This window comes from Macrosteles quadrilineatus, unplaced genomic scaffold (assembly GCF_028750875.1).
Source record: "Macrosteles quadrilineatus isolate MER2022 unplaced genomic scaffold, UCM_ALF_1.0 Scaffold_7__1_contigs__length_78375512, whole genome shotgun sequence".
In the NCBI taxonomy this organism is placed as follows: domain Eukaryota; kingdom Metazoa; phylum Arthropoda; class Insecta; order Hemiptera; family Cicadellidae; genus Macrosteles; species Macrosteles quadrilineatus.
In genome coordinates this window covers 38,467,531-38,484,412 of record NW_026542600.1, presented here as the reverse complement: position 1 = coordinate 38,484,412, position 16,882 = coordinate 38,467,531, and the positions used below count along the sequence as shown (strand labels likewise).

Sequence of the window (16,882 nt, the reverse complement as noted above, 5' to 3'; positions counted from 1 at the left end):
CATGTTTTACGCGTTTTTACGGCGGGTCACTGCACGGCCGCCTTTAACTCCAGGCCGCGGCCTTCGAACTGGCAAAGTCGCAAGTGGTGTTGTAACAGCTGTTTATTTTGGCACCAGCTAAAAGTAATTGTGTATTTACGAAAGCTTAGTTACTGGACTTTGACAGTATTGACTCCACTTTAAAAATACAAAAATTAATTTTCTATTTAAATATTGTTTTTGTTTTCAATCCTATGTGTTTTATTTTCAATCTTTCAATAAATTTATGTTCATAAATTTTAATTTTAATGAATAAAACGCGAAATAATGAGCTGGTGTCACCTGTATGCCATGTTATCTTATGGGGCGTCTGGCGCTAGACAACACCACTTGCGACGTTGCCAATTTTACCAGGCCGCGGCCTGTAGTTAGAGGTGACCGTGGTCACTGAGTTAGATTTAGATACACTCTGGGAAATACTTAACTAGATGTATCTGCGCTTGGCTCGGACGCTTAAAAATGCTACCTATACTATTATTTTAATATAGCTAGATATTTTAAATAATGTGATTTGGTGATTAATATGTAGTAAGATGAAAATATAGTTCCATAGATAAAACTGGTTAGTCTATGGTAGTTGTTAATATATTTAACTATACAGAGTAGCAATCATTGATTATACATCTCCCCTATATAATCAGTATAGTATCAATCCAACGTTTTAATGGCCAATGTGCATGGTGGTGAGTTTTCAAGGATGACACTTGCGTGTGGTGGTGAGTAGACTATAGCGTATATTAAGCTTTACACTTCAGAACAACCCACAACTTCGTAAAAAAATGGTGGCGGATAATCGACGTGGTTAGGTAGCGGAATTTTTCCTCAGGAAATTCCCCCCCCCCCATGAAAAAAACACCTACGTATTTTGGCGTCACGAGGGGCGAGACCTATACACGATCGAGAAACAGCCCGTGACTGGAAATTTACCCCCACTATATTAATAAATAATTAACATATTGTTTGTGCTTTTAAAGTGATTTGCCATATCATGGAATTTTACCCCCGGAAATCTCCCGAGTGGTCGGCTACGCTACGTAAGGGAGTATGTTTTATCCATGGTATTGACCAAGATTCATTGTAGTAGTCGATTTTATTAATTAGTTTATGTAAATCACGGATCTTCGGTTAATAATTACCTTCTAATATCCAGTAGGCCAATTAGGTTACGTTATAATTTAATTTAAATTAAAATGTTAGGTTAGCTTAACAATTAATAAAATCAACTACATCAATGAATCTTGGCCGATACGTAGCGTAGCCGACCACGTGAGTGGATTTCTGGGGATAGAATTACGTGGTCGGACATTTCTGATTTAACCACTGGGGTTATATTTTCGGGGGTAAAATTCCGGTGTCAAGTTTATTTGGATTTTGATTGATTATAACTGTTAAGTAAACCGTTAAATATGATTTGATTAAAATAAATAAAAAAATATCCTTCCTAAAGGTTCTCGGCCTGAAATCTATCCCCCGACCTGTGACGTCAAAATTACGTAGACATTTTTCTTGGGGGTAAATTTCCGGGGCTGGAGCTGGAATTCCGGCAACTCGTCTAAGTTAATAAGAATAATTCAGTGTGAAACTTCGGGACGCCGGTCTTTTTTAGCGAATTGCTATATTCACAGTTTTTGTACTAGTATATTTCTGAGTACCTCCTTTATAAGTTTTAACACTGTGTCATAAAGAAACCCCAGTCTATTGCATAATGATTTACCTGTAACTAGTTTAGTACACAATCATGACACTAGGTTTAGTGCTAAGCTTGTTATTCCTAGGTCCAGGACTGATAAAAGAGCTAGGTGTCATACCCTGTTTCAGGAATAAAATTGTTCAATCACCTTCCTGGTCATGTGAGAAATCTGGAAAGAAAGAACTTCCAAAATGCAATATTAGACTGGCTGGTTGAAAATCCTTTTTTTTCAAACTTATAGAGTCAAATTAAGAGTTTTTGACACTGTAGTTAGTTAAGTCAGTTTTCCTCGGAACAGTCGGTTTCCTGTTATTGCATAGTGCATGCATTTTGCATGAACTGCATTGGTTTGCTTTGTATTATTTTGTGCATGGTCTTGAAATTTTTTTCGCACATGGTTTGTTTTGATAGATTCTTGCTTGGTTTGATTTTTAACTTTGATAGTTATTTTATGCTGGCACATTATGTTTGTACACTGTTTGACATAGCCTGTAACAATATTGTTCATTGGCCGAATAAAATCATTGTATAATTGTATCATTGTATGAACAACAAAATTAAGGCTCAATTGTAACAATCTTAAATAGGCAAAGGGTCAAAGAGGGATCTACTTTTGTACCTGCACATCTACTTTTAACATATTCATGAACGTCGTTGGTGCCGGGATTTCTTCTGGACGATATAGTTGATTAAATCTAGGAGGATTTATTAAAGGAGGAGACACGCTCGAGCCAAAAACATCAATAAATCTACGAAGCAAAAACAAGAATAAATGTGATTTTAGAGACAAAACAAAAAATAACTAACTGCATGAAGCTAGAACAGGCATAACAAAGATATAAGGCCAGAGGCTTTCCTTCTGAAGGATGGCAACTGTTCGTTGAAGAAGTCAACTCGTAGTACGACTTCGTTTCCAAGACGCTGCAATCTGGCCAATCCACAATTGACAGCGTGTAGTTAGTTGGGAAGCACGAGAGTGAACGAAGGTATCCGAAGATAGTATGTTCCCCTTGGAATAAGGAAAGGAGTTCCCTCCAGTAGGCTGGCAGAATCGATCTCGCAATGGACCAATTTGAACAGGTAAAGCATATCAAGCAGCTTTCTTATGAGATGGAGAGGTTGGATGTTGAAGCGCTCCTGGAGCTGCAAAAACGGTGGGACAGGATACTTATAGCCCAGGTGGACACCCAAGACTCGGAGAAAACTTATCCGTGAACTTCTCTGTGGAAACATACATAATAACATTTTAAGGCTAACGAATCACACCAACCTATTAGGACCATTAGTAATGTCATATTAGAGATTTAGTCACTGAAATTGTAGTCAAGTAGTTAAAAATAAGACTACACATTATGCGAAAATATTAAGAACTTAAATGAGGATCGCAATATTGGAAACCTAACCAAGAGGAAGAATGTATTCATGAACAAGAATAGTACACCAGTTATGTTTTTAACTAAACACACCGGTTGAAGGATGATGGCATGTTTTTATTTTTGTTCCATGGCATCAGAGAACGCAAGAACTGAAAGTTTCACTTTTTACTCGAGGTTTATTTGGTATTTCTTAACATCAAGTTCTCAAATATGGCTAAATAAGATATTTACTGAGAGTAAATAAAACTACGTTATACACAGTTTTAACACTTGAAACATATATTTACACACATTATAATGTTTTAACGAGACGGTAAAATATATATAAACTATGATAATGGCATGAACCATTGACCGTTGCCATCATTTAAATTTAGTAAGCTCGTCCTAGAAACTGTGTGATCATGAATTAAAGTTAATACAACTATTATTTTATATTCCGATTAAGTTTTGGCGAATAATATATCATTATTATTTTTAGAAACTCTTAGGGAACACGAATAAATTGTTAATTTGTATAGATACATCATATTTATTTCAAAAACTCAACTAAAGTAATCATATGTTCAAAGTCCAAAGCAATTCTTCCAAATTTGATTTTAATAGTTAATAAATTATAATGTTTGGAGGGGAAAACACCATTCGATATGACATTTAATTTACTTTAAGAATCATATTGGTGAAAATCACAGGTCTTTTTTTAGTTTAGCGGCAGTTTTAATTCAAAACATCACGCGTAACTTTTTTCTCTCTCCCATGTTACAGCACAGCCGCCTTTAACTCCAGGCCGCGGCCTTCGAAGTGGCAATGTCGCAAGTAGCACGGCCGCCTTTAACTTCAGGCCGCGGCCTTCGAAGTGGCAACGTCGCAAGTGGTGTTGTAACAGCTGTTTTGTTTGGAAGTAGCTAATTTATTTGTGTATTTACGAAAGATTGGTTACTGGATTATGACAATATTGACTCCGTTAAAAATGTACAGATATAGATTTTTAATTCACATTGTTTCGGTTTTCAATTATGTATGTTTTATTTTCAATATTTTATTAAATTGATGTTCATACATATAAATTTAAATCAATAAAGTGCGAATTAATGAGTTGATGCACAGCTACCTCTGTGGCTGATGTCACCTGTCTGCCATGTCATCTTATGGGACGCCTGTCACTAAACAACACCACTTGCGACGTTGCCAATTCTACCAAGCCGCGGCCTCTAGTTAAAGGTGGCCGTGCAAGTAGGGTTGTAACAGCTGTTTTGTTTGGAATCTGCTAATGGTATTTGTGTATTTACGAAAGCTTGGTTACTGGACTATCAAAATATTGACTCTGCTTTAAATGTACAGATATAGATTTTCAATTCATATTGTTTTGGTTTTCAATTCTGTATTATTTAGTTTCAATAATATTTTAATAAATTTATGTTCATATACTTAAATTTAAATCAATAAAGTTAAAATTATTGAGCTGATGTCACCTGTCTGCCATGTTATCTTATGAGACGTCTGACACTAAACAGCCCCACTTTCGACGTTGCCAATTCTACCAGGCCGCGGCCTGTAGTTAAAGGTGGCCGTGGTTATAGCGGGTTTTTTTTCTACGGCTCCGCGTTCCCTTCTATAGTGTTTTGCTAAGGCTGGCTTCACCGCTACATGTGTATTCCTATTACATTACAATGCCATCTCCTATAAAGTAATACCTAGGTACATAAGTGTCGTCCCCATCTCAATTGATAGTAAACAAATGAAGTTCCGGAGTTAGCCAATTTCGCGTACCCAAGGGTAGTAAGGTACATGTCACCATAAGTCAATGATGTAACTGAGGGGTTGGAAGTTGAGTGGAGTCAACTGCGGACCGAGGGAGTGGAGGAGTCAAAACATCTAACCACACCAAATTTAAGCTACAAACCTCGGAATCCTCAATTTATTATAAAAACAAAAATCATTCTCTAGCATTTTGAAAAGGCCCGGGAAAATTGTATAGATGAAGTAGTGTGGCTACATGGTAGCTCCTCTAAGCCAGCTTTCTTAAAGCAAACTAGAAAAGGAGAAGAGGAAAAAGATTTGCCTAGCCTCAGCCTGGCCAGGCCTGACTGGAGCCCGGATATGAGTATGAGAATAGGTCTAGGTTAAAGCTTCTTCTTAAGCCCAGTCAATGGTTAAAAGCTTTAAAAAATGATACGTATTTTTAAACTTTTAAAATAAAAATCAGCTGTCGGCTGTCAGTTAAAATTCAGATCGTCAAAATGTGCATCTTGAAGTAAAATTATATAGTGTGTTTTTCAATTGTTAACTTATTTTGTTACTGAAAACTCATTTAGATTAATCATTTCTATTATTATTTATTACAATTTTTTGAATATCATGGGGTTATTTATTTCCCGGTTTCGGGTAAGTAGACTTGAATTAATGTAGGCTTAACTTACTTCAATAATTTAGAATTTGCATTACCACGTCATTTAGAACTAGGTAACAAAACCATTGTAGTCGTTGTCCTAGGTTAAATGTTGCAGTTAACTTAGGTTATGATTTATTATTCTAGCCTACCTACAAATAGGTTAATTTGTAGGTTGAGCTCAGTGCTCTTTTCTGTTGCGTGCTTACATGACAATGTATTGTTCAAGTCTTCAATGACTGCGCTTGATTGTTTACCAGCAAAGTTACTTTGCTGGGGTCTAGATTTTCTCAATAGGCTACCCCTTGATTATTTTTCCTAGTTATTAGTAATTTTCTCTTCCAGAGCCAGTTTTAAAGATATTCACACACCTTTGGATGAGTTGAGGATCAAACCTGATAACATTCTACGCAAGACCAAGGCCGATAACTAGGCCTACAAGGCTAGCGACAACTATTTGTAAGAATGAACCCTGATTAGGTTAGATTACAGAAACTCATTTAATTCCAGTTTTGTTATGAAACAACAGCCGCAAATCGTTATACCTAGAGAAATTGTAATATTTAGAAGTAACTATGATTCTGGGTAACTTAGTAAGTAAAATAATTGGTGTGAACCTGGCAATAACTCCAGCCATAAGTAGTGCGCGCGGCCAAAAAAATTTATTGCTGGCCGTTTTGCGGCAAAATACGTCCGCGAGCAATATTACCGATGATGCCAACAGATAGAGGACACTTTAACGGACACGACAGTATCAATATCATGTACCTGGGGGATAAGTTAAGGGGGGTAAAACCAGCAATAAGTTGTGCGCGCGCCCGAAAAAATCTATTGCTGGCCGTATTGCGGAGAAATACGTCCGCGAGCAATATTACCGATGATGCCAACAGATAGAGGACACTTTAACGGACACGACAGTATCAACATCATGTACCTGGGGGATAAGTTTAGGGGGGTATAACCAGCAATAAGTAGTGCGCGCACCCGATAAAATCTATTGCCGGCCGTATTGCGGAATAATACGTCCGCGAGCAATATTACCGATGATGCCAACAGATAGAGGACACTTTAACGGACACGACAGTATCAACATCATGTACCTGGGGGATAAGTTTAGGGGGGTATAACCAGCAATAAGTAGTGCGCGCGCCGGATAAAATCTATTGCAGGCCGTATTGCGGAATAATACGTCCGCGAGCAATATTACCGATGATGCCAACAGATAGAGGACACTTTAACGGACACGACAGTATCAACATCATGTACCTGGGGGATAAGTTTAGGGGGGTATAACCAGCAATATGTAGTGCGCGCACCCGATAAAATCTATTGCCGGCCGTATTGCGGAATAATACGTCCGCGAGCAATATTACCGATGATGCCAACAGATAGAGGACACTTTAACGGACACGACAGTATCAACATCATGTACCTGGGGGAAGAGTTTAGGGGGGTATAACCAGCAATAAGTAGTGCGCGCGCCGGATAAAATCTATTGCAGGCCGTATTGCGGAAAAATACGTCCGCGAGCAATATTACCGATGATGCCAACAGATAGAGGACACTTTAACGGACACGACAGTATCAACATCATGTACCTGGAGGATAAAATAAGGGGGGTAAAACCAGCAATAAGTAGTGCGCGCTCCCGATAAAATCTATTGCCGGCCGTATTGCGGAAAAATACGTCCGCGAGCAATATTACCGATGATGCCAACAGATAGAGGACACCTTAACGGACACGACAGTATCAACATCATGTACCTGGGGGATAAGTTAAGGGGGGTATAACCAGCAATAAGTAGTGAGCGCACGCGATAAAATCTATTGCTGGCCGTATTGCGGAGAAATACGTCCGCGAGCAATATTACCGATGATGCCGACAGATAGAGGACACTTTAACGGACACGACAGTATCAACATCATGTACCTGGGGGATAAGTTTAGGGGGGTATAACCAGCAATAAGTAGTGCGCGCTCCCGATGAAATCTATTGCTGGCCGTATTGCTGAGAAATACGTCCGCAAGCAATATTACCGACGATGCCAACAGATAGAGGACACTTTAACGGACACGACAGTATCAACATCATGTACCTTAGGGATAAGTAAAGGGGGTTATAACCAGCAATAAGTATTGCAATAAGTAGCGGCTAAGCGACTACATAGAACATAGCTACTGTGCACTGGTTTTAGTATAACAGACAATGAATAATGGTTAGTGCAGCAATGGTATAGCAATTGTTAGTACAGTTCTGAAATACAAACAAATGAAAGCGTGTTAGTTAGTAAAGAAGCCAGCAAAAAATTACAATCACTCTAATAAATCAACTATTTTCTTTTACTCCCATAAATCAAATATCTCACAGCTGAATTGCTGCTACAGTAACTATCTGTTACCCACGGGCTCCACCCCTGTTACTACAATAGTATTAATAAAACTATTGATTGGTTAAGTTAAGATGAAATAAACAAAACAGAATACAGTAATGGTAATGCAAACAAATAATAACAGCTGAGGTATTTTTAACATTAGGTAAATGGAAAGTTCCCTTTGGAAAGCAATTACGACCTTATAGGGCAGTTTATGAAATAATGAATAATTTTGCGCAAGGTTTCTCGTCATGACGAACATTTTAAGTATATGGTTTATGGGGGTGTGACTTGTAGTTTTCTCAAAAGTTCATGGGTACTTTTGACTTTATACATAGATTACAATAAACATTGACTACAAACTAAACACCACACATTATTTTAGGTAACACCGTGTTCTCACGGACCTACGCGATAACAAAACGAATTTGAAAAACCACCTTGCTGTCGACTCCCGCCCATCGATGTAGTTATTATACATCGATGCTCCCGCCTCGCCGTCGCCGACCCCGACTGCGACTCAGACTCACTGTCTAGTCTAGTGCAAAGGTGTTCGAATACAAGTATTCGTAAAAGTATTCGAATACAGGGGAGGCTACGAATTCACTGTATTCGATTCTTTAAAGTATTCGATTCTCCCATCACTAGTCTAGTGTCTAGTATCTCGGCTCGGCGAGCGCCGCGCACATCCAGCGCTGTACCCCGGCTGTACCCTGCGCACTGCGCAGGCGCGGGCGACTGATGCGCGGCCCGGCGGTGAACCACAAGATCAGCTGTTTCTGAACTAGTGTCATCTGCTAATTTGTTATGTTTACATTTTGGAACATAACTTCGGTGAATTGGCGAGGCGATTCTGCTAGTATGGTTTTAGTTTGATTATAAATATTAACAAACTATTATAAATATTATAAATACTATCTTAGTTACTTGTATAACTGTGTGGGAAGAGGTTTAACACCAGAAAACCTAGTACAGTATATATTAGGAACGGCAATGCCTCTCCTCCAAACTTCACGTTATCTGCCCACAACTATATTGATTATGAAATAAAACTGTGCTAAACAAACCTAAACCAAACTTGCTGCAATATTTTAAAATTCCGTTTGATAGCAGCATTCTGAAAGGAAACTGCTGTTCTTTAATATCCTAACTAAACTTTCTGTATCATTTCAAAAATTTCTTTCCCAAAAATTCCATGATTGAATCATAATTCATTTGTTCTAAATATGCAGCCTAAAAATTTAGTTTGTAAAGTGTTTCTTGATGATAGACTAAGTAAATATGAGGTTTGTGACATTAAATTTACTACAGACAAGACAAATTGTAACAAAAAAAAACATTATGCTATACTTCAAAAAATCTTTATTTAGTCTTTAGCTCTCAATTACTTTAAACTACTTTACTTACTTTAAACGGCCGGCAATAGATTTTATCGGGCGCGCGCACTACTTATTGCTGGTTTTACCCCACTTATTTTATCCTCCAGGTACATGATATTGATACTGTCGTGTCCGTAAAAGTGTCCTCTATCTGTTGGCATCATCGGTAATATTGCTCGCGGACGTATTTCTGCGCAATACGGCCAGCAATAGATTTTATCCGGCGCGCGCTTTACTTATTGCTGGTTATACCCCCCTAAACTTATCCCCCAGGTACATGATGTTGATACTGTCGTGTCCGTTAAAAAGTCCTCTATCTGTTGGCATCATCGGTAATATTGCTCGCGGACGTATTTTTCCGCAATACGGCCAGCAATAGATTTTATCCGGCGCGCGCACTACTTATTGCTGGTTATACCCCCCTAAACTTATCCCCCAGGTACATGATGTTGATACTGTCGTGTCCGTTAAAGTGTCCTCTATCTGTTGGCATCATCGGTAATATTGCTCGCGGACGTATTATTCCGCAATACGGCCGGCAATAGATTTTATCGGGCGCGCGCACTACTTATTGCTGGTTATACCCCCCTAAACTTATCCCCCAGGTACATGATGTTGATACTGTCGTGTCCGTTAAAGTGTCCTCTATCTGTTGGCATCATCGGTAATATTGCTCGCGGACGTATTATTCCGCAATACGGCCGGCAATAGATTTTATCGGGTGCGCGCACTACTTATTGCTGGTTATACCCCCCTAAACTTATCCCCCAGGTACATGATGTTGATACTGTCGTGTCCGTTAAAGTGTCCCCTATCTGTTGGCATCATCGGTAATATTGCTCGCGGACGTATTTTTCCGCAATACGGCCGGCAATAGATTTTATCGGGAGCGCGCACTACTTATTGCTGGTTTTACCCCCCTTATTTTATCCTCCAGGTACATGATGTTGATACTGTCGTGTCCGTTAATGTGTCCTCTATCTGTTGGCATCATCGGTAATATTGCTCGCGGACGTATTTCTCCGCAATACGGCCAGCAATAGATTTTTTCGGGCGCGCGCACAACTTATTGCTAGTTTTACCCCCCTTAACTTATCCCCCAGGTACATGATATTGATACTGTCGTGTCCGTTAAAGTGTCCTCTATCTGTTGGCATCATCGGTAATATTGCTCGCGGACGTATTTTGCCGCAAAACGGCCAGCAATAAATTTTTTTGGCCGCGCGCACTACTTATGGCTGGAGTTATTGCCAGGTTCACACAAGTAGTAAAATATCCCAACAAAATGGTACCTACCTACTTTTTGTTGCAAGTTTAAGTCAACATCATTATAGTTTGCAACACATTAAAATAAATAATTACATAGACCTATAGCCTATGTTACTTTAACATGAGACTAAACACGATCGTAACATAACGGATAATGGTCATGAATAGGCTGACCGGTTTCATTAGTGAGCAATTTAATTTTAAAATTATACTTATTGTGTGGTTATTTAACACGTTCGCTGCGGGCCACTCACCGCTGAGTGCTCTAGTTCCTTTCTGTCACGCTGAACGCTACCGGTCCATTAAATTCCTGCGCAGCAGCACACCGGGAACAACAGGTTTTTTTATGTCTGCGCTTAGCTTGGAATGGGGTTTAAGTTGTTGTAAAATAGGTTAGTAGTAAATTTCCCCGTAAAATCCCTTTTTGGCAAGCTTAGAAATCAACTTTTTGTCCTGTTTTTCTCCTTCCAATTGGCAATACAATGGGACTGGAGGCTACGTTCCAAGCAGTGCTCCTATCTGTGGATGTTTTAGCGAACTACGTCGACTCTCGTCATAACGCAGCACATCACCATACCATACCATTTATTGTCAAAGGAGCCAAGACACCCCGACGGCTACCCGGTACATATTGCTCAACCCGGGTCCCATGGTGCCGCCCGGAGCTTACGCACCAACCTTGAACACACCATGGGGGTTGGGGGGGACTTAAGCTCACCGGCTACCGAAGCAACCCTTCGAAAAGAGGGTTACCCTACCCCTCAATCCTAACCACGGATACCGGTTACTTGGTCGCACGTACATTCCAAATGGGTTCCACCAGGGCCGACACCCTGAAGAACCATAATGGAATGCCCTGAACGCAACACAGCACAGCACATCACCGCACGTTATTTGCTATTCCTCAGACCGAAATATTTGAAAACCAAACGGGTTTGCTCGACACTGCGCCACACTGGGGCTATGCCTGCTATTTGGCAGGCCGCAGCAAACGTGTTAAAATTTATATTATGTGCTCGTTGGTTAAAATAGGCTATATTATCGGTAATCCAATTAATTGGTGTGGCAACTAGTTGTGGCTCATAATGGAGCCATCATCAGCAGAACAGGACAACACACAAGAACAGGATTGCTTCTTCCGAAGGTTGTCAAACAACAAAAACACAAGATGCATGATTAGAGTTATTTTAATAGCTACACAGTCAGCGAGAGTTTACGTCTAGACTAGGGAAGTTAAGCAATCCTGTCCTTTCCTTGGATTACACCATCGTGAGCATAAACTAGTTGCCACAGCAACCGATTGGATTACGATCCGGAGGCTTCCCATCTTGAAATATTTTTATAAGTTATTGCTTTTTAGCAGTACCGGTAATATTATGTTAAAATGATTCAAGACACATTGGTAAGTTACAGCTTTATAATTTTTAACCTTTAACTTCTCAAAGTAAGTGGGCCTTGTGCGTATCAGACCCAACCTTCTTGCACCATTTGTCATAGGATTATTGATTAGACATAGACATAGACATAGACATATTTTATTTGCACATAACATTCTTTACATGTGTTACATACAGAATAGGTGCATTGTCAGAGTTCGAATTGTCAGAATATAAAAAATAAAATAGTAATCAAGATGATAATATAATTAACAAAATTGAATGATAAAACTATTCTAAACTAAAGGGGCATTGTGAAATTCTGCAATTAAATAAAAGGCTCTGTCAATTAAGAGTTCACCTATTTTATCTTTAAAATTATTTTCATTTAGCAATTTATAGTTTGCAGGCAGCACATTGTACAGCCTCAGCCCAGCATATAGTGGACTTTTTTCATAAAGGGTCAAATGGTGCCTTGGAAATCTAAAAATGTTTTCATTTCGAGTATTATATCTATGGTTGATTTGAATTGATTCTGGGAGGTCGTTTTTAACTGAATGAATGTAGTTTAGTGATTCCAAGATGTACAGTCCTGTTAGGGTATGGATTTTTAAATTTCGAAAAAGGTTTTTGCATGAACTACGTGGATGAGAGCTGGTCATAATACGGATAATGCGTTTTTGTAGCCTGAATATTGATTTGACTCCGGTAGCCTGACCCCATAAGATTATACCATACCTCAATACTGATTCTACATAAGCATGATAAACCATTTTCAGAGTTTCTTTAGGAACACAGTCCCTTAAGTGCAGAAATACAATTGACATGGATCTAAGTTTACTTTTTAATTGATTCAGATGTACATCCCATTTAAGTGATTCGTCTATGTAAACACCTAGAAATTTATGAGACGTTGCCAATTTAAGGGATTCAATTTTATTACCATTGTTTCTGACAGAAAATTTTATTGTTTGCGTTTTTGCAAGATTAAGTTTTAATCCATTGTTCAAGAACCAACCTTCCATGTCATGAACCACATTTTCAAGAGAAGATAGCATTTCAGAAGTACTATTATTTTTTATCAAGGCTGTTGTATCATCTGCAAAAAGAATTAGTTCCTGATCAATAGCTTTAGGGAGGTCATTAATGTAAATTAGAAAGAATAGAGGACCTAAGATTGAACCTTGGGGCACACCTGCCGATAGGTTTTCCCATGGCGAATAGTACTTGATCTTATCCAGTGTTATTACAGTTCTTTGTTTTCTATTAGAAAGGTAAGAACTCAATAGAGAGTGACAACTTCCCCTAATACCATAATCACTCAGCTTGAGCTGAAGGACTGAGTGATCAACACAGTCAAAAGCTTTGGACAGGTCACAGAAAACACCAGCTGTAGCCTGAGACCCGTCCAAAGCCTGGGTAACCTCATTTATAAACTGTGTTAGTGCAGAACCTGTGCTTAAATTTTTCCTGAATCCAAATTGTTTGTTATAAAATAGATTATTGCTTTCAAAATAACTAACCAATCTCAAATTTATGACCTTCTCAAATATTTTAGAAAAATTACTCAATACAGAAATTGGACGGTAATTGTTAATATCCGATTTTAGGCCCTTTTTAAATATTGGTGAGATTTGGGAAAGTTTTAGTTTATCCGGAAAAATTCCATGTATTAAACACTGGTTAATAATTTGAGATAAAGGTTCAGCAATGATATTAACAGTGGCTTTTATCAATTTAATTGGGATCTCATCCCAGCCAACGGATGATTTGTTTTTTAGTGACAAAACAATCTTTTTGATTTCCTCCACATTAGTTAGCCTGAGGCTGCACAATGATATCCCATTATCATTACAGATATGTTTCACTGAAGCATGGACTCCATTGACAGTAGCCTTTTGAACATTTAAGTTACTTACTGTATTCGAAAAAAAATTGTTAAAAACTTTAGCAATACTTCCAGGATTACCAAGCTCATAACCATTTGTATCTTTCAAAACTATTCTTTCTTTTGGTTTTTGGTTTGTATTGCCAAGCTCTTGATTTACAATTTGCCAAGCTGCCTTAGTTTTGTTTTCTGATGTTTTTATAAAATTGCTATTCGCTAGTAATTTTGCTTTTTTTACAACTTTGTTAAATATGTTTTTATAATGCTTAACATATGTAATAAACTGTTGGTCATTACTGTGCTTGGCTTGCACGTGCAATTGTCGTTTTGTTTTACTTGAAATTTTTATACCTTGAGTAATCCAGTTTACAGAGAAAGACTTGGTTTTAGAATTATTACTATTATTTTTAAGAAACTTTGGAGGAAATATAGAATTAAAAGTCAAAAGAAAATCACTTAAAAAGTTACTACAGTTTTCATTTGGGTTCAGGACTGGATCAAATGTAAAATTAATATTTTGGTTTAGATATGTACAAAATTCATCAATTTTTCTATTTGAAATTATTCTTTTGGTATAGGAACTTGTATTATTATTATTACCAGTAGTCAAAATATTCTTATATTGCCCAGGGAGGCTCAGGAATATGGCGTTATGGTCAGATAAACCTAAATCAGTATTCAGTTTATGGTCTACTTTATACATTTTTTTTGTAATCATGTTATCTATACAAGTAAATGAATTGGCAGTTATTCTAGTTGGCTCATTAAACTGCAAACAGAAACCATTACATTCAACAATTTCCTTAAACCTACTTGTGATTGCATCATCCTTTAAAGTGTTTATATTAAAATCCCCTGTTATAAAAACATTTTTCCTTTTGGCTTTTTTTTGTAAACTAACAAGTAGCTTTTCAAGTTTGTCCAAAAACAATTTACTTGAATTATAATTTGGCACTGTATAAATGGAAAAAAATATTGAATTGAAATCTACAAGTTCGGTAGCAGAACATTCAAAAATAAAATCTTCATTTAAATAAGAAAACTCCTGTACAGTTAAGTATTTACAATTATTATCAACTAATATACATGAACCACCCCTTAGGCTACTATTTCTTACATAAGAGTCAGCAATTCTAAAATTATCTATTGTATTGAGTAAAGAAATAGAATCATTATCCAACCAAAGTTCATTTAATGACATGACTTTAATATTTAATTTGGACTGTGATAAAAATAAATTGAGCTCTGATATTTTAGTAGAATTTAACCCTTGACAATTGTAGTGCATTACTAAATTAAATTTACTGTAAGTATCGCTGTTTTTTAACGAATCTGAGCTAATATTACTCTGAGCTTTTACACTGTTGAGATTATAAAATTTGTCTAGAACTAGTTTAGCAGGCATTTGGTCTTTGTCAGGATATCTTAGTTTAAAGACAAATGTAAGCTATTATCTAAGGAGGAATCTACATCTATCACCTGATTGCTCTCACCACTTGACACAACACATTTACTCTGCTTTTTGGCACTTGACACTGATGGTTTACTCTTCAACACCTCATTGTAGTTGAGATGACCAGGAACCGTTCGGGGGCCTGTGGAGCCAACATCAGGAACTTCTATTGCAGAGGGATGTTGTTGTGTTGAGGGATGTTGTTGTGTTGAGGGATGTTGTTGTGTTGAGGGATGCTGATCCGGTGATGACTGCTGTTGAGAGCTACTAGGTGGTGATTGTAGCTGAAGTTGAAATTGATGTTGTGAAATCACTTCTCTTGATTGTGATACTTTTTGTAATTCTTGTCGAAGTTTGAGGGTGAATTGGGGATGGGAGAGTCCATGATGGAGAACACGCTGAGCTCCTGGTTGCATGTTGGTGACAACTATGACCGGTACACCGGTGATATCATGAAACTCGCTTATCTTCATGGCAAAATGCTCAATCTGCACAAGATCTCGGACACACCCCATTGGGGAGCAGATTAGCACTCTGAAGCTCTTGGTCTTAATGTTATCTGTAAGATCTTTGAAAGCAGAGTTATAAGTATCCAGTGTGGGTTTGCCGTTGAAGTGTTCTTTGGTTATAAGGCTATATACCGTTGCTTGTTTAGGATTGGTCCTTTGGCATGTCAAAAAGTTTGTTATGCAATCTTTTAAATCAGGCTTCCCAAAGTGTTTCCTAAAAGCCACGGCCACACCCGCAGTCATTCTTCTTGGGTGATGGAAGTCGCCGGAGATGGTATGGGCGAAGGCTACAGAATTATCGTTCCTTAGCCCCTCAATTACCTTATACATATCTGCCTCCACCACTTGTATCCCCTTTGCCTTTTTGGTGATATCAAAAAAAGACTCCTCACAGAATACCGGCACCTTATCAGCCTGATTGTTTGAGCTATTTTTCAGGCGATTTAGGTTGTTTCCATAAATACAGAGCTTAATCATTTTTGAAATTTCTTTTTTCCCAGAACGGTTGAAGTGCAATCCATGCTTTGTGTACATTTGCCTTGGTAGTAAGTTGATGGGGAGAAATTTAGCATGATCACTTTGGCTAATGATTTTTTCAAGTTCCATGTTTATTAAGGCTACTTGGTTATTTAAACCAGGAACATCATGCCTGTAGGGCAAGCCTGCAATAATTAAATTTGTGTGAGCGGTCTTCTCAATAATCTCCTGATACTTAGCAGTTAGTTTATTGTCACCACCTACAATATCGTTGCAACCTCCAATGACAATAACTGTGTCGGATTTAGTAAACGTTTTAGTAAGTTTGTCAAGGCTGTTTACCACTCCATTTAGCTGAGCGTTTGGCTTGTAGATGACAGAAATATTTACATTTGTAGTAGGCCATATTTCAATGAGGTTTCTGTACAAATCCCTACCATGACTATCGGAAATCAACAGTAAATCATTTTTCTTTGAACTTTGAAGTCCAAGCTTGTAGTTTTTAATAGTCTTAGTAAGTCCAATTTCATTAAATTTCACTAAATGTTGAGGTGTGTGAACAGGCATTCTCTCAGATGTAACTGAATCTACTGGCAACTCCTTTAAAACAGGTGTTTCTTTAGATGACAATAATTCATATCTGTTAGATAGGTTGATTGAGTCAG

At 37.9% G+C, this 16,882-nt stretch overlaps 1 protein-coding gene across 2 annotated transcripts in view; it reads left to right on the top strand.

Moving 5' to 3' along the window:
- Nucleotides 1-5,238: 5,238 nt before the first annotated feature.
- The window catches only part of LOC128997892 (endoplasmic reticulum junction formation protein lunapark-B), a 45,606-nt gene continuing 33,962 nt past the window's right edge, over nucleotides 5,239-16,882 (top strand). For both annotated transcript variants that reach the window (XM_054423680.1, XM_054423679.1), the window contains exon 1: nucleotides 5,239-5,490. In XM_054423680.1, coding sequence (XP_054279655.1) covers nucleotides 5,464-5,490 — 27 coding nt within the window. In that variant the 5' untranslated portion in view covers nucleotides 5,239-5,463. The remainder of the gene's footprint in view (nucleotides 5,491-16,882) is intronic.